Below are 27101 nucleotides of genomic sequence, written 5' to 3'. Positions count from 1 at the left end.
ATACATCTTTAAAAAAAAGGAAACACATTTCTTTTAAGTAATAATGCATTTGTAAAATTCCACTAGCATGTTTGATGACAACATGGATGTAATAATAATAATAAAAAAAAATAGCACGGTAATACTGTTTTCCTTTTGATTGAGGAAAAGGTACCTCTCCAGAAAATACCCAAGAAAGTACATAATATTACATTGTTAATTCAGAGCATCTACATTCCACAAAGACTTCCAAAGCCTCTTAACATTTTTGCTTCCAGTGGCATATTCAAATATCTTACATATATGCAAGTATCTTGCATCTCATCTCATTAATGCAATAGTTTTATGACTAAAAGACACTAACATAAGACTCTAAGGGTTGTAACAGTTTCCAAAAATGAACCATAAGCTCACATCTGACTAATATCCTGCCCAGCACCTGGAAAACTGTCTTCACCTGTAGTTCCCAGCCCTTTTATATCTTAACTCATGATGCATTGTTTTTTTAATTCGAAAGGCAGAGAGTTACAGAGAGGCAGAGGCAGAGAGAAAGAGTGGCCTTCCATCCACTGGGTCACTCCCCAGATGGCCTCAGTGGCTGGAGCTGTGCTGATCTGAAGCCAAGAGCCAGGAGTTTCCTCTGGGTCTCCCACACAGGTGCAGGGGCCCAAGCACTTCAGCTGTCTTCTACTGCTTTGCCAGGCCATAGCAGAGAGCTGGATAAAAAGTGGAGCAGTTGGAACTGAAATCGGCGCCCATATGGGATGCCAGCACTGCAGGCAGCGGCTTTATCCGCTATGCCACATCACTGGCCCCCATGACGCATTTTTTGCCACACAACTTTGCTTCTTTTTCCTTATCAAGTATCTAGAATTAAGTGAAATTCTCACATTCTTTTTTTCAACAACTGTCCAATTTCTTTTAGGACACCATGAGGATGTTCACACAATGTTCTGAAACTCATGTAAACATCTAGACTACAAAACTGAACATCCGGCAGGGATAACCCCACCCGCTGAATTTCATCAACCTCTGAAACGAATGCTTACCTGCTTCGTTGTTGATTGGGAACTCCCACAGTTTCCCCTCTTTGGTCCACTGGATCATCTCTTCAAATGCATTCTGAAAGGGCTGTTCATTTACTGCAGCCAACTGCTTAGCAAATTCAATATCCCAAAGCGAAGGTGGTGTTTCTGTGTAACAAAAACATTTTAAATAAGCACAAGCCAAAATATCTTTCTTCTTACTACATTACAATAACTCTGGAATTAGACCAATGGTTTAGATCTTGATACTCTTAAAAAGTATACAAGCATACCTCCCTTTCTCTCTGTCTCTCTCTCTCACTGTCTATAACTCTACCTATAAAAAAAATATATATATACAAGCATACCTCAAAATGTTCATGGAAAATGGAAGTAAAAGATAAGTTTATTTTGGTACAGAAAAATTTTGAAATGCATGCATATGAATCATCTTCAAAAAGTTCATGGAAAACATAATTATGAAAGTTATGCATGGATTTCAAAATTTTATAGCAAATGTATATTTTTTAAAAATTTATTTATTTTAAAGGCAAAGATACAGAGAAAGAGACAGAGAGAGAGAGAGCAAGAGAGCGAGCGCTTCTACCTGCTGCCTCACTCCAAAATGGCCACAACAGCTAAAGCTGGGCCGATCTGAAGCTAGGAGCCAGGAACTTCTTCTGGGTCTCCCAGGTGGGTGCAGGGGCCCAAGGACTTGGGCCATCTTCCACTGCTTTCCCAGGAGCATTAGCAGGGAGCTGGATCGGAAGTGGAGAAATAGGACTCGAACTGGCACACATATGGGTTGTCAGTGCCACAGGCGGCGGTTTTACCTGCTACACCACAGTGCTGGCCCCAATAAATGTATCCTTTTTTTTTTTTTTGGACAGGCAGAGTTAGAGAGAGAGACAGAGACAGAGAGAAAGGTCTTCCCTCCATTGGTTCACCCCGCAAATGGCTGCTACAGCCGGCACACTGTGCCAATCCGAAGCCAGGAGCCAGGTGCCTCCTCCTGGTCTCTCAAACAGGTGCAAGGCCTAAGCACTTGGGCCATCTCCACTGCTTTCCCGGGCCACAGCAGAGAGCTGGACTGGAAGAGGAGCAACCGGGACAGAATCCGGCGCCCCGACCGGGACTAGAACCTGGAATGCGGGCGCCGCAGGCGGAGGATTAGCCTAGTGAGTCGTGGTGCTGGCCAAATATATCTTTTAATTCCTTTTTCCCTTTAATATTTTGAAGGATGTTTGTATAATGAAAGCTCACTGAGATATAAGACAATAAAAATGATATAAAGACTAACTACAGTACTGTCAGGAACTAACTTTTATTTACTAAAATGCCAGGTTATCAATGCTCCCTCTATTAGACAGAAAAAGAATCATATTTTAAAGGTATTTTTATGAATACTTTTTATACAGTGTGATTTTAATCTCTAAAGTCCACTCTGTTTTTACTTGTCTGTCAACATTAGTCACAAACATACAACAGTCACTAAAGACAAAAACAGGTTCAGCATTATAGCCAGTGGTTAAGCTGCCACTTGACCCACTGATATCCCATACTGAAGCAATGGTTTGAGTCCTGGCTGCTCTGCTTCTAAACTAGCTCCCTGCTAACGTGCCTGGGAAGGCTGTGGAAGATGGCTCAAGTTCTTGGGCTTCTGCCAGCCATGTAGGAGACCAGGATGGAGCTTCTGGTTCCTGGCTTTGGCCTGGCCCAGACCTGGCTGTTGTGGCTGTTTAGGAAGTGAATCAGCAGACAGAAGATCTTTGCCTTGGGGCCAGCGTTGTAGCATATCGGGTTAAGGCATTGTCTGCAGCACTGGCATCCCATATGGGTGCCAGTTCAAGCCTCAGCTATTCCACTTCTGATCTGGCTCCCTGCTATTGTGCTTTGGAAAGCAGTTGACAATGGCCCAAGTCTCTCCCTCTCTGAAACTCTTTCAAGTAAATACAATCAATGTTTAAAAAAAAGATCTCTGTCTCTCTGTGTCTCTGTCTCTCTTCCTCCCTCCCTCCTTCTCTACTGCTCTGCCTTTCAAATAAATAGTTAAAAAAGATGAGAGCAGTTAAACAGCAATGATAATAATGTGCTAAATGACTTCTGGGCATTAGCTCATTTAATCCTGATAATGAATCCCATGAATAAGCTAATATCACAGTGGCTTATTACCATCATCATATGACATTTTTCAACCATTTTGTTTTTGTTGTTTTGTTTTTTAAATTTAAGAGCTCTTTCAATCTCCTTTAGAAAACAGTCTGTTGGCTGGCGCCGCGGCTCAATAGGCTAATCCTCCGCCTTGTGGCGCCGGCACACTGGGTTCTAGTTCCGGTCGGGGCACCGGATTCTGTCCCGGTTGCCCCTCTTCCAGGCCAGCTCTCTGCTGTGGCCCGGGAGTGCAGTGGAGGATGGCCCAAGTCCTTGGGCCCTGCACCCGCGTGGGAGACCAGGAGAAGCACCTGGCTCCTGGCTTCAGATCAGCGTGGTGCGCCAGCTGCGGCAGCCATTGGAGGGTGAACCAATGGCAAAAAGGAAGACCTTTCTCTCTCTCTCTCTCTCTAACTCTGCCTCTCAAAAAAAAAAAAAAAAAAAAAGATCTCTCTATCTCTTTCCTTCTCTGTAAGTCTGCCTTTCAAATCAATAAATCTTTAAAAAAAAAAAGACTGTCATAAAATGGCAGATATCCTAAATAGCACTCTGGCCTCAGAATCAGCCCTTAAGGCATTCAGATCTGCCTAAAAGCCTATGAGTTTCTCAGGCATGGAAAGCCAAGACACTGTGGCAAAAAAAAATGACCTAAATGAAAGATCTCTGTGAGTGAGATCCCAGTGGAAAGAACAGGCCATCAAAGAAGGAGGTACTTACTTTTCTCAGAAGGGAAGAGAGAAATTCCACTTTGATTATGGCCTAAATAAGGTTATAATAATTATGTCTAAATAAGGTCAGAGTTTGTGAACTCAAAAGGCTTCCATTGCCTTGGCAGATCATGCAAGAGCCTCGGGTGATTACTGATGTCATAAATAAGAGTGTCAATTGTTAAATCAACAGGAGTCACTGTGCACTTACTCCCCATGTAGCATCTCTGTCCTTAATGTGTTGTACTATGCAAATTAATGGTAAAACTAGTATCCAAACAGTACTTTATACTTTGTGTATCTGTATGGTTGCAAACTGTTGAAATCTTTACTTAGTATATACTAAGTTGATCTTCTGTATATAAAGATAATTGAAAATGAATCTTGATGAAGAATGGGATGGGGGAGGGAGCGGGAGATGGGCTGGTTGCAGGTGGGAGGGAGGTTATGGGGGAAGAGTCACTGTAACCCAAAAGCTGTACTTTCGAAATTTATATTTATTAAATAAAAGTTTTAAAAAAAGGAATAAAAGTCTGACAGTTTTTTAAAAAGAACACACCTGGGGATGGCACTGTGGCATAGCAGGTAAGGCTGCAGCCTGTGGCGCCAGCATCACATATGGGCATGGGATCAAGTCCCAGCTGCTCCACTTCCAATCCATCTCCCTGCTGATGCACCTAGGAAAGCACTGGAAGATGGCCCAAGTGCTTGGGCCTACACCCATGTGAGAGACCCAGAAGAAGCTCCTGGCTCCTGGCTCCTGCCTGGTTCAGCTCTGTCCATTGCAGCCATTTGGGAAGTAAGCCAGAGGATGGAAGAGCTCACTCTCTGTCTCTCCCACTGCCTCCTCTCTCTGCCTCTAACTCTGCTGTTCAAATAAATAAATAAACCTTTAAAAATCAATTAATAATTTTTTAAAAGATTTATTTTACTTGAAAGTCACAGTTACGCAGAGAGAGGAGAGGCCGAGGCAGAGGTGGGGGGGGGGGGGGAGGGAGAGAGGGAAATAGAAAGAGAGAGAGAGAAAGAGAGAAAGAGAGAGAGAGGTCTTCCATCCACTGGTTCACTCCCCAGATGGCCGCAATGACCAGAGCTGTGCCGATCTGGAGCCAGGAGCCAGGAGCCTCTTCCGGGTCTCCCACGTGGGTGCAGAGGCCCATGGACTTGGGCCATCCTCTACTGCTTTCCCAGGCCATAGCAGAGAGCTGGACCGGAAGTGGAGCAGCTGGGTCTTGAACCGGCGCTCATATGGGATGCCGGCACTGCAGGTGGTGGCTTTACCCACTACGCCATAGCACCGACCCCAGTAAATTTTTTTTTTTTAAATACACCTATCTGGGGCAGGCATTTGACACACTGGTTAAGACTGCTCCATTTCAATTCGAGGTTCTTAGGTTCAAGTTCTGGCTTTGTTCCTGATTACAGCTTCTTGCTAATATATACCCTAGGAGGCATCAGATGACGACTCAAATACTTGGGTCCCTCTTACCCAAGTGGGAGACATGGATTGAGTTCCTGGCTCCTGTCTTTGGCTATTACAGGCATTTAGGGGGTAAGCCAATGAATGAGAGCCTTCTCTCTCTGTTTCTTAAAAAATAAAGAAGACACCTATCATTCAACATAGTCATTTTCTCTTGATGTTTAACCAAGAGAAAATATAACAAATGTCCACATGAAAGTTCCTAGATGCTTTACTTCTAATAGCCAAACACGGATTCTAATTTGTTTTTTCTTTTTTAAAAAAAATATTTTATTTTATTTATTTGAAAGACAGAGTTTCAGAGAGTAAGAGGCAGAGAGAGAGAGGTCTTCCATGCGCTGGTTCACTCCCCAAATGACCGCAACGGCCAGAGCTGAGCTGATCTGAAGCCAGGAGCCAGGAGCTTCTTCTGGGTCTCCCATACCGGTGCAGGGGCCCAAAGAACTAGGCCATCTTCCACTGCTTTCCTAGGTGCATCAGCAGGGAGATGGATTGGAAGTGGAGCAGCTGGGACATGAAGGCACCCATATGGGATGCTGGCACTGCAGGCCATAGCTTTAACCCACTGCGCCACAGCACCGGCCCCATGGGTTCTAATTTGCAAACAACTCAAATGTCCATTAACAGGTAAGCAGACAGAAAATGTTATATATTTATTCAATATATGCTCCTCTGAAATAAAAAATGAATTATTGCTACATGCAAGAACTTACGTCTCAAATCACTGAGTGCAAGAAGGTGCAAAAATGTGCATACTGTATGATTTTATTTATATAAAATCCCAAGATGCAAACCATTCTATAGAAACAAAGTAGATCAATGGTTGGTTGCCTGGAGACTGGCATTGTAATGATGAATAACCTTGAAGTTACACTTTCGTGTATATTCATACAAAATTTCTGGATTAAAAGCATAAATCAGGTATGATTTATTCTCCTGACTACCTCTTTATCCACTTGTGCCAAGTCTCCTAAAACAGCCAAACAAATAGCTCATTTATTCTTCTATCTAAGTAAGTCTTATTTTGCTTTTTCTGAAACTGTTTCTGTGAGCCTTTATGTAGCCACATCAACCTATGGACATTAAGTATGTTGGCCTGATGTAGAGAAAAGATCACGCAGTTAGAGTTAACTAGATTTACAGAGCAAACACAATTATCAAGCTAATTTAATTATCTTGATTGATTTTTTGAGGGGGGGGGGTCTTGGTAGACACAGACCAACCTATGTCTCTATCACCATCACATTATTATCATTATTGTATTTACTTATAGATGTAATCATTTACAAAATGTCTAATGTATTGTAGGAACTGACCCTGACACTTAGATTATCTCATTTACTCCTCAAAATGTACATAGTAGCCACCCTTCCATAGGTGGAGACAGGGATACTCAGAGCTAAGAATGGCAAGATTTGAGTCTGAAATCAGATCTGCCCATGTCAAATCTTTTCCCAATAAGCTATACTGCTTATCATTTGTAGAGGACTCTACAAGATCAGTAAGGCTTGTGACTACATCCTTTGTGGCAGTAGTAAGAATTTAGTGAGGGATAAGATCCGGAATTCAAGGATGGAAAAGCTCATTTATTCAGGTAATCAACAAAGGATTACTGAATACCAACTATATTTCGAGAGTTATCTTAGGTTGTAGGGGAAATAGTAGTGCACAACTACTAGATTTAAGTTTCAATATTGTTACTACCATATTTAATTGGGGACAAAAGACAATTCTTTAGATTTATTGAAGTATAGCTTATTAAAATAGTACCTTCATTAAATTATCATAAATTTGGATTATTTTCCTCAGAGTATAAGCATTTGATGATACTCTATAAAATACATATATCTTTAGTGCTTTTTGCCAGCTAATTTTAGTTTTTTATTTTGTTTTGCTTTTAAGGGTTATTTATTCAAAAGGCAGAGTTACATAGCGAGCAAGACAGACAGAGACAGAGACAGAGACAGAGAAATTCCATCCAATGGTTCACTCCACAGATGGCCAAAATGGCCAGGGCTAGGCCAAGCTGAAGTTGGCAGCCTGAACTCCATCTGGTCTCCCAAGTGGGTGGCAGGGGCTTAAGCACTTGGGCTATCTTCTGGTGCCTTCCCAGGCACACTAGCAGGGAAGTGGAGCAGACAGGACTCCACCCAGTGCCCATATGGGATGTCGGCATTGCAAGCAGCAGCTTGACTCACTGCACCACAACACTGGCCCCTAATTTCAGTTTTAATAAAAAGCTATCTGGCTCCTTGAGGAACCCAAGGCTGATCATTCAGTGGACACAGCAGATACCCTGATCACAAATTCCTTTTTAGGGCAAGTAGAACAGATGTCATTTCGGATCCGGCTAAAAGGTCCATGAGAGTCTCACAGGCATGGAAAGCCATGACACGGTGGCAAAAAAACAATCTAAATGAAAGATCCTGGTGAACAAGACCCCAGCAGAAGGAACAGGCCATCAAGGAGAGAGGCGCCTTTCTCTGAAGGGAGGAAGGAACCTCCACTGTGATATGGCCTTGACTAAACAAGTTCAGAGTCGGTGAACTGAAGGGGCTTCCATAGCCTAGACAGCCCATAGCAAGAGTCTCGGGTGATTGCTGACGTCATAAATAAGAGTGCCAATTGTTAAATCAACAACGGGAGTCACTGGGTACATGCTCCCCACGTAGGATCTCTGTCCTTAATGTGTTTTACTATGAAACGTAAAAACACTACTAGTCGAACAGTACCCTATACCTTGTGTGGTTGTGTGAGTGCAGCCCGTTGAAATCCTTGCTTAGTACATACTAAGTTGATCTTCAGTATATGATGGTAATTGAAAATGAAACTCGATAAAGGGCAGGATGGGAGAGGGAGAGGGAGAGGGGAGGGCCACGGGAGAGAGGGAGGTTGGGGGGGAAGCCACAACAATACAAAAGTTGCATTTTGTAAATTCACATTTATGAAATAAAAAATAAAAAAAAAAAAAGGAACAGATGTCACTTGAATAGGGTGGAGGCGATTCACTCTATATGCCTGTGTAATGTGTATTTCCTTCTAATCACACGCAGCACAGTGCAGGTTTCACAACACAAGAAAGGGGTGTTCCTTTACCTTCAGTTCAAACAAATAAACACTAGCTAATTTAATCTAGGAATACATATTTTACAGCTCAGTTTGTTTCCAAAAAATGGATTTAAGATAATTAATTCCTGGGGGCCGGCACAGTGGCATAGCAGGTAAAGCTGCTGCCTATGATGTCAGCATCCCATACGGGCGCCAGTACGAATCCCGGCTGCTCCACTTCCAATCCAGCTCTCTGCTATGGCCTGGGAAAGCAGTAGAAGATGGCCCAAGTCCTTGGACCCCTGCACTTGCATTGGAGACCTGGAGGAGGCTCCTGTCTCCTGGCTTCAGATCAGCACAGCTCCGGCTATTGGGGCCAACTGGGGAGTAAACCAGCGGATGGAAGATTTCTCTCTCTCTGCCTCTCCTACTCTCTGTAACTCTTTCAAGTAAATAACAATAATAAAAAAAGATAACTAATTCTTATTATTTAAAAGTATTTGGCTAGGTGCTTCTGGATTACAAATATGAGTAAGATCTAGCCCCTCATATCAAGGAGTCTGACTAATTTGATGATATGTAAGAAGCTGGTAATAAGATTAAATGAGGGGCCGGTGCTGTGGCATAGCGGGTAAAGCTGCCGTCTGCAGTGCCAGCATCCCCCATGGGTGTTGGTTTGAGTCCTGGCTGTTCCACTTCTGATCCAGCTCTCTGCCATGGCCTAGGAAAGCACTGGAGGATGTCCCAAGTACTTGGGCCCCTGCACCCACATGGAGACCTGGAGGAAGCTCCTGGCTTCTGGCTTCGGATCAGCACAGCTCCAGCCATTGCGGCCATCTGGGGAGTAAACCAGGGAATGGAAGTCTTTCTGCCTGTCTGTCTGTCTCTCTCTCTTCCTCTCTACCTCTGCCACTCTGTGGCTCTGCCTTCCAAATAAATAAACATTTTAAAAAAAAGATTAAATGAGCCATTGGAGGCTAGCTAGGAACCTAATAACATATATTATTTCTACCAAGATCCATAAAGCTTTTATTCTTTTTTTAAGAGAGATTTATTTATTTGAAAAGCAGAATGACAGAGAGAAGGAGACACAGAAAGATCTTCAATCTACTGGTTCACTTCCCAAACGACCACAAGGGCCAGGTCTAGATCAGACCTAAGCCAGGAACCAAGAACTCCATCCTGGTCTCCCACATGGGATGCAGGGGCCCAAGTACTTGGGTCATTTTCTGCTGCTTCCCCAGGCACATTAGCAGGAAGCTGGATGTGGAGTGGAGTCACCAGGACTTGAACCAGTGCTCCAATATGGGATGCTGGCATGGCATGCTTAACCTGCCATGCTGCAATGCCAGTCCTACTTCTAGTCTTCAGGAGTACCTATTGCTTATAAGCTGGAGACCTTCATTTACCTTATTCATAAGCCAAATTTAATGTCAATCAAGAGGCACTCTTTCTCTTTTAGACTTGAAATGGCAAATGTGAAGGATTTGACTTCCTACCCAAACAAGAAAAGGTGACAAAGACTAACCAAGTGTTCAGAAAAACACACTACAAGTCTGCTAAATACATTTCCCCAGTTTTTCTTCCCATCTCCTGAACAATCACTAAATCACTGCAATAAGCTAGCTCTGTTTATGCTGCCCCCTTTTCTAGACCATAAGCTGCCTAAAAGCAGGAATCACAGCTTCCTTGTCTTCATGTAACAGCACAGAGTTGCACTGCAAATGCTAGGTAATTATTCAAGTTCTAATCCAAAAAAGAGTAGTCACTCTCTACCTCTCACTCATGAGGCTGATGGTGCTTGCCTCCCACTGTCTCAGAGAATGCAACATTTCAAAGAGGAAAGCTGGCCAGGACTAGCAATGTCAACAACTACATTCATCAGCAGAATCCAGGCCACAGCAAGACAGAATATTAAAATACTCAACTCTGATGTAACCAAAACATTAAAGATTTCATAGAACGCTCTCTGTATGTTTCTACAAACGAGAAATAGTGTTATTCTTAACAAACCTGCTTCAGGTGCTTCTTCAGTAAGTGTCTTAGAGTCAAAAATATTAAGCCTCTTCCCCTTGAATAAATTTTTCCTAATGCTAAAAAGAGAAGAAACATATTTTAGTGGGTATATTTATGAAATATCAACAAAAATGTTTATAAGAAAAAATTTTACATGAAATATTCTATGTAGAAATTTAAAACAATTCCATTGACACACTAGACATTTTAGCTAAACTGCCATACGGTTAGAAGACTCATAAGTAAAACAAAAAACACTGCACTTGAATTTCTGCTTCACAATACCACGAACCAGTTAAAGCAGTTTACTTTTTTATTTATTTATTTTTATTTATTTTTTTTAGCAGTTTACTTTTTTAAATACCTAAAGGAAAAGATTAATTTAAATTGCCCTAATTTTTTATCTCTTTCATATTCAGGTTTTAGAAACTCAATCTGGAAAGCTGTAAAATATGCTAAAGTAGAAGCCACTGAAAATTAACATTTGTCTTTAAAAGCTAAAAACACTGCAATGCTTAATTACAAATTATAAAAAGTAATAAAAATTGACATATAAAATACTGTATTTTTAATTACTCAAATTAATGTCAGAGAGGTAATAGATAACTTTTCTTGGATATAATTCAATCAACTGCTTTATGCATCAATTCACTTATTTATTTGAACAAATACAAGGGTACTACAAAAAGTTTGTGAGGGGTTCCAAGATGGCAGAATAGCGACAGGGTGGTCTCATTTAGGCTAAGCAATATTAATATAAAAGAAGCGGAGAAAGTGTACTCTCAGGGTAAAGCCGCAGGGGAAGCTGCAGTGGGAGGTCCTGCAAAAGCACTAGAAACAGCCTGGACCTGTGTGGAAGCTGCCAATAAGGAGCAAGGAGCAACAAAACAAAAAACACAGCAGCTTGGATCTGGGGTAAAAAGTGCCAGCCCTGGCAAAACAGGTGAGATAGGATGGGCCTGCACTGCTGTTGCTACAGCTGGCAGGAGAGCTTAGTGAACTACACTGTTTTTTTGAGTCCTGCCCAGATCCCTCCAGGCAACGGGGTGACTGCTCACTACTTGGGGGGCAGGGTGGGAGATGTGGTGTGTCTTTCTCTCTCTCCCTTTCTCCCCCCTGCAACAGTGACCTGCAGCCAGCTGTGGAAAGTTGGTAGCATTTTTGGACATAACCAAGTAGCAGCTGCTCCAGCTTTTGTGCGTGTACCCAGCAACTACTGAGGTCACCCTCCACCCAGTCAGCTGGGGCAACCACGACAGTTCAAAGGCAGCCAACAGGGATGGTCATCTGTGAGACCCTCCTTTGTACCCAGCATAATTGTGAAGCGAGCTGCGCTGAGGCTGGCGCTAAAGCCATTTATGATGAAAATTTTAAGCAAATTGGGTATAGAAGGAACATTCCTCAACATAATCAAAGCAATTTTTAACAAACCCACAGCCAGCATCCTACTGAATGGGGAAAGATTGGAGGCATTCCCATTAAGACCCAGAACCAGACAAGGATGTCCACTCTCGCCATTGCTGTTTAATATAGCCCTGAAAATTTCAGTCAGAGCCACCAGGCATGAAAAAGAAATCAAAGAGATATAAATAGGGAAGGAAGAAGTCAAACTATCCCTATTTGCTGATGACATACATGACCATATATATAGGGAACCCAAAAGACTCCACAAAAAGAATATTGGAACTCATAAGAGTTTGGAACTCATAAAAGTAGCAGCATATAAAAATCAATATACAAAAATCAATAGCCTTTGTATATACAGAAAATACCATAGCTGCGAAAGAACTTCTAAGATCAATCTCATTCATAATAGCTACAAAAAAATTTAAATACCTTGGAATTAATTTAACCAAAGGATGTCAAATATCTATGATGAAAATTATAAAACATTAAAGAAATAGGGGCCAGCGCCGGGGATCACTTGGTTAATCCTCTGCCTGCAGCGCCGGCATCCCATATGGGTGCCGGGTTCTAGTCCCGGTTGCTCCTCTTCCAGTCCAGCTCTCTGCTGCGGCCTGGGAGGGCAGTGGAGGATGGCTCAAATGCTTGGGCCCCTGCACTACATGGGAGACCAGGAAGAAGCACCTGGCTTCTGGCTTTGGATCGGCGCAGCGCCAGCTGTGGCGGCCATTTGGGGAGTGAACCAACGGAAGGAAGACTTTTCTCTCTGTCTCTCTCTCTCACTGTCTATAACTCTACCTGTCAAATAAATAAATAATAATAATAAATTAAAGAAACAGAAGATATAAAAAAGTGGAAAAATGTTCTATGCTTGTGGATTGGAAGAATCAACAACATCAAAATGTCCATACTACCGAAAGCAATTTATAGATTCAATGCAATCCCAATCAAAATACCAACAACATTCTTCTCAGATCCAGGATAAATGATGAGAAAATTCATATGGAAAACCAGAGACCCCAAATAGCTAGAGCATCTTAAAAAATAAAAACAAAGCTGGAGGCATCAAAATATCAGACCTCAAGACATACTACAGGGCAGTTATAATCAAAACAGCCTGGTACTGGCAAAAAACAGACGTATAGACCAATGGAGTGGAATAGAAACTCCAGAAATTAATCCACACATCTATAATCAACTTATCTTTGACAAAGGAGCAAAAAATCAACCTTGGAGCCAAGACAGTCTCCTCAACAAATGGTGCTGGGGAAATTGGATTTCTGCAGGCAGAAGTATGAAACAAGATCTCTTCTTTACACCTTACAGAGACCTAAATTTATGATGTGATACCATCAAATTGCTAGAGAACACTGGGGAAACCCTACAAGACACTGACATAGGGAAAGATTTCTTGGAAAAGACCTCAGAAGCACAGGCAATCAAAGCCAAAATTAACAAGTGGAATTACTTCAAACTGAGAAGCTTCTGCATTGCAAAAGAAACACTCAGCAAAGTGAAGAGGCAACTGACAGAATGGGAGAAAATATTTAAAAACTATGCAACTGATAAAAGATTGACCTCTAGAATCTATAAAGACCAAGAAACTCAACAACTACAAAACAAACAATCTAGTCAAGAAATGGGCAAAGGACCTGAACGGACATTTATCAAGAGAGGAAATCTAAATGGCCAATAGACACATGAGAAAATGCTCAGGATCATTAGCCATCAGGGAAATGCAAATCAAAATCACAATGTTTCACCTCATCTCCCTTAGAATGGCTCACGTACAGAAATCAACAAATGACAAACGCTGGCAAGGATGTGAGGAGAAGGGTACCCTAATTCGCTGTCTGCTATGGCCTGGGAAAGCAGTGGAAGATGGCCCAAGTCCTTGGGCCCCTGCACCTGCGTGGGAGACCTGGAAGAAGCTCTTGGCTTCTGAATGGCCCAGCTCTGGCCGTTGCGGCCAATTGAGGAATGAACCAGCAGATGGAGGACCTCTCTCTCTCTGCCTCTCCTTCTCTAATTCTGACTTTCAAATAAAATAAATAAATCTTTAAAAAAAACACACACACACACAAAAAAAAAACACAGAAAGCTGAAATACAGACCTACCATATGACCCAGCCATCCCACTCCTGGGAATTTATCCAAAGGAAATGAAATCAGCATATGAAAGAGCAATCTATACCCCCATGTTCATTTTAGCTGAATTTACAATAGTTAAGATATGGAATCAAACAGATGTCCATCAGCAGAAAATTGGATAAAAAAAAATTTATAGTATATATACACTATGGATTACTACACAGCAGAAAAAAATGAAATCCTGTCACTTGAAACAAAATGGAAGCATCTAGAAACCATTATACTTAGTGAAATAAGCCAGTCACAAAAAGACAAATACCATATGGTCTCTCTGATCTGTGGTAACTAATGCCGGACTTAAAAGGTAATCTATAGGAGCGAAACTAACACCTTGAGATACAATGATTTTGAACAGCCCTTGCCTTGACTGTAGAGGAACAATGTTTTTCTTGTTTATTTTTGTTCCTTTTCTTTTTCTTCATACTATTTGTTGAACTCTCTATATGGTATAGGGTTAATCTTATGAGTACAAAATTTGGGGAGTGAACCAACGAAAGGAAGACCTTTCTCCCTGTCTTTCCCTCTCACTGTCTGTAACTCTCTCAAATTAAAAATAAAAAAATTAACTGAAAATTGATCTCTGTAAAAAATAAGAATAGATGGGGCCGGCGCTGTGGCGCAGCGAATTAACGCCCTGGCCTGAAGCGCTGGCATCCCATATGGGTGCCAGTTCGCATCCCAGCTGCTCCACTTCTGATCCAGCTCTCTGCTATGGCCTGGGAAAGCAGTAGAAGATGGCCCAAGTCCTTGTGCACCTGGCTCCTGGCTTCGGATTGGTGTAGCTCCGGCTGTTACGGTCAATCAGGGAGTGAACCAGTGGATAGAAGACCTCTCTCTCTCTCTCTCTCTCTCTCTCTCTCTCTCTCTGCCTCTCCTCTCTCTGTGTAACTCTGACTTTCACATAAATAAATAAATCTTTTAAAAAAAATAAGAATGGTGGAAAAAGCCACTATAATCCAAAAGTTGTACTTTGGAAATTTGTATTTATTAAATAAAAGTTAAAAAAAATAAGAATGGTAAAGGAAGAGGAAGGAGGAAGAAAGGAGGGAATATGGGTGGGAGGGAGGGAGGGAGGGAAAGGAGGAAGAATCACTATGTTCTCAAATTTGCATATATTAAATACATAAAGTTGTATTCTTTAAACAAAATTTTTTAAAAATGCAAAAAAAAGAGTTCATGGTAATGGAATTAAAAGATGAGTTTATTTTGTTGGAAAAAAAATTTTGAAATCCATTCATAAGAGTATAATCGCAGGTTAAAAACCAATCTATAAACTGTAGATTGTTCCAAGGATCAAATTTTTTTCTGCTAAAGGAAACCAGAAAAAGTGAAAATTCAGGGAAAGTAATCTCAAGTCATGCAAGTTCTTCTTCAGCAGGTCTCCAAATATTTGTTAACAAAGGCCTCTGTGCTCCAGAACCATCCTCAGTGCTTTGCATCCTTTTCTCTGTTCAGTATTTGATGGATATTTGGGAAACAGACTGATGGAAGCTCCTGTGTCCCAGTCACAGCATTAGTCAATGGCAGTGCCAAGACTCTGGGGGGGCCAGCATGACTTCTAAGCTAGCACTCTGTGACTCAGGCCTCTCAGCTTCTAATAGAAGGTGTCAGTCTAGGTCTGGATTTTCTCGGGCTGTCCCCAATCCTATCTAAGTCATAAGATGAACAACTTGTTATCTTTCCACTGCTTCCCCCTTAGTCCCGTGTGGTTAGATTTTTTAAAAAATATTTTATTTATTTATTTGAGAGGTAGGGCCACTGACAGAGAGAGGGACAGAGAGAAAGGCCCTCAATCCACCGGCTCACTCCCCAAATGGTCGCAATGACCAGAGCTGGGCTAATCTGAGCCAGAAGCCAGGAGCTTCTTCCAGGTCTCCCACACAGGTGCTGGTGTCCAAGCACTTGGGGCATCCTCCACTACATTCCCAGGCCATAGCAGAGAGCTAGACTGGAAGAAGAGCAGCCGGGACACAAACCGGTCCCCACATGGGATGCCAGTGCTGCAGCTACAGCTTTAACACGCTGAGCCACAGTACTGGCTCCCTGTGGTTAGGTTTTAAACTGTGATCATAAGCACAGAAACCTCTCTTTAGCTTCTCCCTTGCTGCTTCCTAATTTTTAATGGCAGCTAATAGCATCAGAAGCCAGGTTACAACATGGCATTCTCAAGAAGTCACATGCAATTATGGTAAGAAGATAGAATCAGCTAGATATGCTTGAGGATTAACTAATTCAGTTAAATGGTCTTAAGTAAAACCCTAGGTACATTTTCTATTTTATTTGATAATACATCATAGGTACTAAGTCATTTTAACTTAGTAATTCAAATAATAATCTAAAGTCATTGTAACCTCCTGAATGTCCTGTGTCGACTGTTGTCAACCTTTTCCAATCATCCTGTACAAATCTGTAATTTAACACCCAGAAAGAGCTAAGGCATGCTCCTGAGATGATGCTTAAAAAAAAAAAAAATCATGGCATTCACAATGCACTGAAAATACTCCGATTATGAGCACATCCTCTTCCTAAAGACAAGGTCTGGTTCCTCCACCCCAATCAACACTTTTTGGGCTTATATATAGTAAAAAAAGAACAGAAACTTCACATAAATACAGAACAACTTTTAATTATAAAGTAACTATGTAAGGCATGGTTTAGCATTTTTAAGGTATGAGGAAAGATGATCATTTATAGTGATATAAAGGGTAAATAAATGTTCAGTGTCACAAACATATTCAGAATGAAAAAAAATGCTTCTCATAAAAATGTTCAATTGTTCAGAATTCAGTCAGTTTTACTTATTCTAAATCAGCGTACCACTATTTAGCAGGCATAGATGTGAGGCAGAGCCCATATAAAAAAATGCAGAACTGTTAAATTCGGAACACTTTCCTGCTCCAGGAAATAGTCCATGGAGAGTATGGAGACAGATGTCAATGCTCAGGTACCTATCAGCAATGATATGTACACACAGTAAGTTGATCTACAGGTAACGTTCAAATGAAGTACACAAACAAAACAACACACTGCAAAGCCTGAGTACCTTTTTCTAAGATCAATAGTCTTCTGGTCAAGAGAACTGTCAGATCCTTCGTCAAACTGAATCTGATGCTCTGGTCTTATATGAACTCTAGCTGTAGCAGGTCTGGCAACTTTCATATCTGAAATTATGTTCCTGAAACTGAAATAATAAAAAGGTCAAGTGCATTAAAAATGTTAGCTAAGGACAGTAATAAACTTGCTTAAATTGCAGATTCATATTACTTAATTCTTATTGTACTTTTATGTGCTCAAACAGAACAAACAGGTTTAAATTTTTTAAAAAATGACTTATTAACATTCACATACCAGAGATCATTAGGATTTTTTTTAAAAGATTTATTTATTTGAAAGTCAGAGTTACACAGAGAGGAGAGTCAGAGAGAGAAGTCTTCTACCCAATGGTCCACTCCCCAATTGGCCGCAGTGGCCAGAGCTCTGCTGACCTGAAGCCAGGAACCAGGAGCTTCCTCTAGGTCTCTTCCATGGGTGCAGGGGCCCAAGTACTTGGACCATCTTCCATTGCTTTCCCAGGCCATAGCAGAGAGCTGGATCGGAAGTGGAGCAGCCAGGTCTCAAATCGGCACCCATATAGAATGCCGGCACCTCAGGCCAGGGCATTAACCCGCTGTGCCACAGTGCCGGCCCCAACCATCAGGATTTATGTTCTTCAGGTCTTAATTTAAAACATAAATTGAGGGCCAGAGTTGTGTAGTAGTGAGTTAAGCTGTAGTGTGCAATGCTAGCATCCTATTCCAGTGCTGGTTCAAGTGCCAGTAGCTCCACTTCTAACCTAGCTTCCTGCTAATGTGCCTGGGAAGATAGAAGAAAATGTTACAAGTATATGGGACTCTGCCACCCGATGGGAGACTGAGATGGACTTCCTGGCTCCTGGTTTCAGTCTGGCCCAGCCTTGGCTATTATGGCCCTTTGGAGAGTAAACCAGCAGATGGTTCTGTCTCTTCCTTTCTGTCACTCTGCCTTTGGGGAAAAAAAAAATGTCTTGAACTGGATGGAGCTTATTAAAAAAACAAAACATAAGTTGTCATTCATGAGAAATTATTAGACAACCAGAGAAGCTGATAGGAAAGCCAATCATTATCTGTGTATCACCTAGATTCCTCACTAAACTAAAATAAAATCTAGCCACACTTACCTGTTGCCTTACATTTGTTCAACACAAACAAAATGAGTCACTGAACTGACACTTCAGCTACCTATTGTTTTCCTTTAAAGATTTACTTATTTTTGTTTAAAATGCAGAGTTACAGAGAGAGAGAGAGAGAGAGAGAGAGAGAGAGAGAGAGAGAGAGAGATATTCTATTCGTTGGTTCATTCCCCAAATAGCAGCATCAGTCAGAGCTGGGCCAGGCCAAAGCCAGGAGCCTGGAAATCCATTCTGTTCTCCTACATGGGTGACAAGGGTTGAAGTACTCGGGCCATCTCCCACTGCTTTTGCCAGGCCATTAGCAGGTACCTGGATTGGAAGTGGAGCAGCAGCCTTGAACAGGTGCCCACATGGGACACTGGCATTGCAGGCAGAAGCTTAACCTGCTACACCACAATGCTGGCCCCTCTATGTTTTCTTTTAACTTCCTGAGGTAAATCTAGCACAAACACTCATTGGGAAGGACTGATCTGGATTACTCTCCAAAGCAGTGCCACCATTTTCTACATTTGGGCAGCAAATGTATAGCACAATGTAACTTAATATAACCTGGTAGAACTGAGTGGTGAACAGTACATCTGGAAAAATGTTAGCTCACACACAGGAACAAAAGGAAAAAGAGAAGTAAACAGGCCTAGAGATTACCACAGTGTGTATAAAACCAGGATTTTAGGGGCTGGTGATGTGGCATAGCAGGTAAAGCCACCGCCTGCAGTGCCAGCATTCCATATGGGCACAAGTTCAAGTCCTGGCTACTCCACTTCTGATCCAGCTCTCTGCTATGGCCTGGGAAAGCAGCAGAAGATGGCCCAAGTCCTTGGGTCCCTGCACCCACGTGGGAGACTCAGAAGGAGCTCCTGGCTCCAGGCTTTGGATCAGCCCAGCTCTGGCCATTGTGGCCATTTGGGGAATAAATGACCGGATGGAAGACTTTCTTTTTCTCTCTGCCTCTGCCTCTCTGTAACTCTGCCTTTTAAATAAATAAATCTTAACAAAAATAAATAAATAAATAAAAAATACAAGCAGGATTTTATCTAACTAAAAAAAATTAATCTTCTCAAAATGGCTATCATGTTGTTTCTTACTTATTTTTAATAATAATTACTGAATCTAACATTTCTTTTTTGAGGACAAGAAGTTGTAACACTTCCTAAAACAAGTTTAACCACTTGACTGATCTTTTAAAAGCTATTATCTTGGGGCTGGCACTGTGGTGTGGCAGGCAGAGCCGCTGTTTGCGGTAACAGCATCCCATATAGAGCAGTCCCAGCTGCTCTACTTCCTATCTAGCCCTCTGTTAATTCCTGGGAAAGCAGTAGAAGATGGCTCAAATCCTTGGGCCCCTGCCCCGACGTGGGAGACCTGGAAGAAGCTCTTGCCTCTGAATCGGTGCAGCTCTGGCCATCATGGCCATCTGGGGAGTGAGCCAGCGGATGGAAGACCTCTCTCTCTCTCTCTCTCTCTCTGCCTCTGCTTCTCTGTAACTCTGCCTTTCGCATCAATACATAAAATCTTAAAAAAAAAAAAAAAAAAAAGCTATAAACTTACTTAAGATACAAGTTTTTTAAAAAATCAAATGGCTAAAATTCCATTTATGAAGTACATTATATATAAATGTACATATTATGTATACCACTAACAAGAAATCACCTATCTTGAGATGTAAGTCTTACAGACAACACTCTGTGATTCACTGACCTAATTTTAGGCCTCTGTTGGTCCTTCTGTGCCCACGAGGCTTCCTCATGCTGCTGGAGCTGCCTGAGCAGGTCTGACTTGGTTTTCTGCTTATCAAAAGGGAGAGAATCTGCCACAGCAGTCGCAGCTGCCACCAACTCAGGACTCAGAGGCTTCTCTCTGAAAGAGATCATTAGCAAAGGCTTGTTACTGTTTTGTACCATTGCCACAGATACAAAAGGGTTTACTGCATGATTTTGTTTATTTTGCATGTTTTAAATTTTCCACAAGAAAATTTAAATTTTAAAAAACTACTCCCAAGTAAATTGGAGTAAGTTAATAGAAAATAATCCAGAAATAAAAAAAATTTATAACTTTTTAACCCTCTTTGAATTGCCATCTTTTTAAATATTCATAACTTTTTATATAAAGGGGACAAATTCCATGTATTTCACATGTACAGTGTTAAGAACAGAATACTTCCCACCTTACCCTCCCTCAGTCCCAGCCTCCCTTCCTTTTTTAGAATTGCCACCTTCAGTGGGATTCAAATTGTATATTATTATACCTGTCTTTCTCTGTCATGGTCTATTATTATTATTATTATCATCTAACACGCAAATTAAAGTTCCCAAACACCTGAAGTTGTTGGATAAAGACTGCAAGGATTTTGCCAAGATATGGAAGATCCAAATTCTGATAGACATAAAAGAAAAATAGAAAAGGGAAATACAGCAATTAAAAAGAAATGCGCTACTTTCAAAACTATTATCTGTGAATAAGGCTTAAACCTGTTCTAAGCTACTGTACTTCTTTCCAAAACTGCTAGTGAAGTTCACTTTCAAATTTTAATACATGTATTTGATCAGAATATGCAAAGACCATAGATGAGCATTTTACAGAACCATGCATTCAATAAAATGGTTTCATAATTGGAAATGTTTTAACTAATAAAAATTGTAGTTAAGCCTCTGCCATAAAAATAAGATAATTCCTGGGGCCAGTGCTGTAGTGTAGCGGGTAAAGCTCTCGCCTGCAGTGCTGGCATCCCATATGGGTGTCGGTTCGTATCCCAGCTGCTCCACTTCTGATCCAGCTCTCTGCTATGTCTTGGGAAAGCAGTAGAGAATGGCCCAAGTCCTTGGGCCCCTGTGCCCGCGTGAAAGACCTGGAAGAAGCTCCTAGCTCCTGGCTTCAGATCAGTGCAGCTCCAGCCGCTGCGGCAAATTGGGGAGTGAACCAGCCAATGGAAGATCTCTCTTTCTCTGCCTCTCCTTCTCTTTCTGTGTAACTCTGACTTTCAAATAAATAAATAAATCTTTTTAAAAAATAAAAATATAACTGCAGGTCAGCATTGTGGTCCAGCAGGTTAAGTCACCACTTATGACAATGGCACATGTAGTGAATGGACACCTAAATTAGCACAACTTTTTGGCAGATAATATGGTGACATAACCATACTCTATGCAAATATTTTGACCTAGCAACTCTGTTTCCAAAAATATCTGATGCAATAAACACATACGTGAAGTTTGAGGGAAATTGTACACTGCAGACTCAAAGCCTATGCGGTTCCAGCCCTTATTTCTGAAAGAGAAATCATCTTTAGATACGTGCATGCCCTTCTCCCTAATTTTACCTTAGGTCTTTGCTCTCTTAAAAGTCGTGCCTAGGCCAGGGCTTCAGGCCAGGGCTTTCACCCGCTGCGCCACAGCACCGGCCCCCTATTTATTTCTATAAACCTGTATATATATAATTGTTTTCTTGCTAAAAAGAAGAATAGGTATCTATTACAGGTCCTCACTATCTGAATTAGCTTACTGTCCATCACCAAATTATACTTTCCCCAGGTACTTTTTAATACAGGTTAGAAACTATGAAGTTCCATAAAAATATTAAATCATTCTTGAAAACCAGAATCGATATTATCTATTTGTTCTGATAAGTCAGTGAGGGTTTCCTAAATCTACATACCTTATTTTTTGAATTGATTACGTTATCAAATCAAAATACATCTTTTTATATATCACTAAATCAAAACATTGCCATTTAAACTGTAACATGAAGCGAAGATATCACTGATTGCATTTTAGAATGAATGAACCAATACTCAACAAACACAAGAAATTACATGGATCTTTTAAAAGTTCATGGAAAATGTGTACTAAGAAAAAACTATGCCTGGGTTACAAGGTTCTGGCACCAAAATAAACTTATCTTAATTCCATTTTTCCATGAACTTTCTAGGGTACCCTCTAGGTACCCATTAAGGAAGCCCATAAACAGCAGAAAATTACTGGCCAAGGGAACACATGTGCAAGTTATAATCCACATGCCACAACTCTATCCCAGAAAGAATTCCTAAAATGAAAAATGTCAAATTTAGCAAGTTCCTGACAAACATGAAGCTACCTTAAAATCAAGATGTAAGAATATCATTAACTAAAGTTCAAAAAGGCAACTAAATGGCAGTTAACAACATCAATGAATATGTAAGGGAACATGTGGAACTCTCAATTAGATCACTACTCTTCCTCTCCTCGATTATTAGAGTCCCTGTGTTTACAAGTTGACAGCTTTTCTTCATTAATTCAGTATCTTCCAAAGTACTCTAATTAAAAATACTTTTGGGGCCGGCGCTGTGGCTTAACAGGCTAATCCTCCACCTTGCGGCGCCGGCACACCGGGTTCTAGTCCCGGTTGGGGCGCCGGATTCTATCCCGGTTGCCCCTCTTCCAGGCCAGCTCTCTGCTATGGCCCCGGAAGGCAGTGGAGGATGGCCCAAGTCCTTGGGCCCTGCACCCGCATGGGAGACCAGGAGAAGCACCTGGCTCCTGGCTTCGGATCAGCGCGATGAGCCGGCCGCGGCGGCCATTGGAGGGTGAACCAACGGCAAAAAGGAAGACTTTCTCTCTCTCTTTCTCACTATCCACTCTGCCTGTCAAAAAAAAAAAAAAAAAAAAACTTTTGGGGCCAACGCTGTGGCATAGCAGGTAAAGCTGCCCCCTGCAGTGCCAGCATCCCATATAGACGACAGTTTGAGTACCAGCAGCTCCACTTCTGATTCAGCTCTCTGCTATGGCCTGGGAAAGCAGTGGAAGATGGCCCAAGTCTCCCACATGGGAGACCCAGAAGAAGCTCCTGGCTCCTGGTTTCAGAGTGGCCCAGCTCTGGCCATTGTGGCCTTTTGGAGAGTAAATGAGCAGATGGAAGACTTCTCTTTCTGCCTCTCTGTAACTCTGCCTTTCAAATAAATTAATAAATCTTTAAAAAAAATAGTTTTAACTAACAGAAAAAGCTGAGGTTCCAAAGAATAACATTCAAATTGCAATTCACTTTACCTCTTCTTTGGGCCATCCTTTTTAGCTCTTTGAAGCTTGCCAATTACAGCCTCCTCACTTTCCAGAGGCCTTCGATTGGGTGGCTTTGTTGTCTGTACGTTCACTGTGCTTAATTCAACTTTCATACCCTTAATAATATCCAACAAATCTTTTTTCGTGTTCTCCTTTGTTCTGTCAGAGCTCTCTGAAGTCGTCTTGGAAATCTTGTCGCTGGAAACAGACTTTTCATCTTTTTTGCTGTAGGCCACATTATTCGTGCTGAAATATCTTTGGATATGAGTTTTTGCCCTAGAAGATGTATTAAAGAAAAAAATGAAAAATATAGTACAAAATAATAAAGCAATAAATCATAAAAATTCTTCTATGCATTTTCAAACTGTTTTTAATCCATGCCCTTTCTATTTGCTTTTGTAATTACTATTAATGGCCATAACACTGGCAATTTACCATTAGCATATCCTTAAGGAACTAACCTTGTGCTACATATTTTCTGAACACACTCATACCCACATAAGACAGGTATTATGCCCATTTTGCTGTAAGCAAACTGAAAACCAGAGGAGTAACTTGCCCATAGTCATGTGGTGCAGAGCTCACTGAGACATAAGCCCCACCAGTGTGCCAGAAATGGGGACGGGTGTGCTGACACTGATCACCTGGTCTTTGGATGGCCAGGGGAGACCAGGGGCTGCTGGTGCTCCCAAGTCTGTTGCCTCCTTCTATTTATGCCAGAATTCAGTACAAATACCATTTTCCACATGTTCCCTGACATAGAGGTTGGGAAACACTTGCCGTGGTTAATAAATGATAATTTATTATTCTCAAATCCAAATCTGACTGCCAAGTCCTTGTTCTTAACATGATACAATAATACCTCTTCAAAAAGGTCATAATGAAACAATATGGAAATAAAGAAATTTCAATCAATAAGAAGAAACACCCTGAAAATAATTCCTCCTGCAGCTAGATATGGGCACCAGTTTGAGACCCAGCTGTTCCACTTCTGATCCAGCTCTCTGCTGTGGCCTGGGAAAGCAGTGGAGGATGGCCCAGGTCCTTGGGCCCCTGTACCTGCTTGGGAGACCTGGAAGAAGCTCCTGGTTTCTGGCTTCGGATAGGCTCAGCTCTGGCCATTGCAGACATTTAGGGAGCGAACCAACAGATGGAAGATCTCTCTCTCTCTGTGTCTGCCTTCCAAATAAATAAATAAATAAATCTTTAAAGAAAAAACACTCAATTGCTGTGATCAAACTCTACATTGGTTTGGTTTGCTGGGCCTGGGGCAGGTGTCCAGTCCAAATCCAGGGCCTACTGAAAAGTTTATTCAACAGTAAGCTAAGCTAAACTGGAACAGAAAAGAGAATACTCAGTGGCCAGGGCTGCCATTCTGCCCTTTGTAAGATACATTTATGAAAAAAGAACATGAATGATGGCAGCTATTTCTGAACCATGTAAAAGATTGTGTAAGCAGTCCAAGTATCTAATTTTATTCTGTGAGATTAAAGCCCTTTTTGGTATCATATTAGAAAACATTTAAAACTAACAAATGTAATGGCTTCAAAATATAATCTATAAAGTCATTCATTAAATACAGTGAATACTTTGCTCTGTGCCAGGCCCTAGAGGCACTGATGGTCCCCACTTTCATGAAGTGCTTGTCAAGCGCAAAACGAATTCAAGAGCTCCTCTCACAATGATTTTCCATTTTTCACCATCTGTATGGAATGGACCTCCTACCACAAATTGATACTTTTGTACTCTAAAAACTATGACACATTTAAAAACCTTTCTCAAATCTATTCCTCCACGACCCCCACCCATGCCAACATGCTCTCCACCATGCCACCAGCATCTCATCCTTTCACGTCTCACTAATTCTACCCGTGCAGTGTTCTTCCTCCCTGCGGGTGATGATTGCAGTCCCGCTGCTACCAGCCTGCTGCAGCACTGTATATACACAAATGGGCCCCAAGCAGTCTCGCATGGAATATATGCAGTGTGACTGGGTTTTCATAGTCATGAGGCTCTTAGAGGATAAACAGCAAAAGAAGTATACCCACAACTCCTTTTTGTCCTGGCTAACTCCAACCAGTGGTCTCCATCAACTGCAAGCACAAAGGTTACAGAATCTCTCCTACAAAGGTTAGGAATCCCCATTGGCTTCCCCAGCAATTACTTGTTATGTAAACGGAGCACTCTGTGCCCGCCCCACGACTTGAGCTATTCATTTTTCTTGAATTACCCACTCGGTGGAACTATATGGCCCAGGGGGTTCTTATTAGGGTGTTAACATCCTACTGGCACACCATAAGCACTGTCAATCATGAACCAAAATATAAATGAAGGAGGCAGGCACGAGTCCATGACAGGAGCCTTAGGAGGAACGAAACAGCTTCGTTTCTGGAATCCATTTAACAGACTGAGAAAGGAATGGAGGATTGAAGCACGGCGTGGAGGAAAAAAAACAAAAAGCACCTGACAGCAGATGTTCCCCACGCGCCGCGACCTTGGATAAGTCATCTTATCTTTCTGGGATTTCTGTTTCATAGGATTTAACGCAACGGCTTCTAAGATCCTGCAGGTTCCAACAAGGACCCCAGGAAGCCGGCGAAGGTATGAGGCCGAGGTTGGGGTTGCCTTAAGACTCGCGGGGCCAACAGCGCTGAAATACTGTACCTAACCGTTCCGGGCGGAGCAGCGAGCAGCACGACCGCAACCGCAGGTGCCTCGGGGCTTCCACAGGACAAAGGGAGGCGGGTGAGGGGGCGAAGAGGCAGGAACGTCGAGACCCTAGGGAGCATAGCCGACAGACAACTTGAGCAGAGAGCAACCAGAATAGTGCGTCCGTCGCCAAACACTTCCCCCGTCCTACCTTCCGTTCCCCAGCCTGATGGGTTCCTCATCTTTCGTACTCCGGAGGGCAACAGAGTCCGGCAACTGTGTTCCGGCCTCATCCGGAGCTTTCAGAGGACTCCACCCTATAGGCTATTTTAGTCCCAGAGGTGGAGTCCGGGTTTGAGGTCAGGCAGGGTAAGCTGAGCTGGGCGGGACCGGTGAGCGAGCTGAGGGAGTAATCGCTTGCGCAAAAACTGCTGAGCTAACCCTATTTTGCATTGTTTTGGGAGAAGAAGACCCACAGAGTTCACTATGTTCTCAAAACGTTTGGTGACCATCAAGGAGGTTTTTAAAAATATGTTATGACAGTGTGACCGTAATGAACACATATTTTCCCTTTTTGACATTCTAACTTTGTAACTAGCCTTAATCTGCAACTGTAAAGAAAATACATCTTCCTTTCTGTTTCATATTTTAATTAAAGCTAACCTCTGATCTTGGGCTAATCAGAAAGCCACCTGCCACAACCCAGCTGTTCCACTTCCGATCCAGCTCCCTGCTAATGTGCCTGGGAAAGCAGCGAAAGACAGCCCAAGTGCTTGGGTCCCTGCACCCAGATGGAAGACCCAGAAGTTCCTGGCTCCTGGCTTCAGCCTGGTCCAGTCCTGGCCATTGTGGCCATCTGGGAAGTGAACCAGCTGATGGAAGAGCCCCCCACCTCTCAATTCAGACTTTCAAATAAATAAATAGATCGTTTAAAAAAAAATGAAAAATCATAACTTGTGGGGTACCCAGAGCAATCTTTATGAGTGACAAAAATGCCTAAAAATGGAAAATGCTTTTCTTCTCCAGTCATTTTCTCCCAGTGCCCACCTTGAAATGCATTTTCTAGAAACAAAGCACCTTTTGGGACAAGGCTGCAAAGGAACTGAAATTTGTCCTGGTGCAGACCCATGACTTTGACCTAGATGTCTCATGGAATTCCACATTAACTTAGCCTTTTGTGACAATGCTATTTCTCTGACCTCTTGTCCTATCTTTCCCCTCCCCTTGCTGACTAGTTCCAGCAGCTGGGGCCTT

General features: G+C 42.0%; 1 protein-coding gene across 5 annotated transcripts in view; it reads right to left on the bottom strand.

Moving 5' to 3' along the window:
• The window catches only part of MRPS31 (mitochondrial ribosomal protein S31), a 58209-nt gene extending 32165 nt beyond the window's left edge, over nt 1-26044 (bottom strand). For 4 of the 5 annotated variants that reach the window (XM_062194330.1, XM_062194331.1, XM_062194328.1 and 1 more), the window contains exons 1-6: nt 25863-26044; nt 23187-23474; nt 19867-20025; nt 17005-17142; nt 10404-10483; nt 1029-1172 (exon numbers count right to left, since the gene is read on the bottom strand). In XM_062194330.1, the coding sequence (XP_062050314.1) occupies nt 1029-1172; nt 10404-10483; nt 17005-17142; nt 19867-20025; nt 23187-23474; nt 25863-25987 (934 nt within the window). In that variant the 5' untranslated portion in view covers nt 25988-26044. The remainder of the gene's footprint in view (nt 1-1028; nt 1173-10403; nt 10484-17004; nt 17143-19866; nt 20026-23186; nt 23475-25862) is intronic. The other variant, XM_062194329.1, reaches the window with a different exon arrangement.
• Between the last annotated feature and the right edge of the window lie 1057 nt (nt 26045-27101).

The sequence above is a fragment of the Lepus europaeus genome, chromosome 6, assembly GCF_033115175.1.
Source record: "Lepus europaeus isolate LE1 chromosome 6, mLepTim1.pri, whole genome shotgun sequence".
NCBI lineage: Eukaryota > Metazoa > Chordata > Mammalia > Lagomorpha > Leporidae > Lepus > Lepus europaeus.
This window is presented reverse-complemented; position numbering and strand designations above follow the sequence as displayed.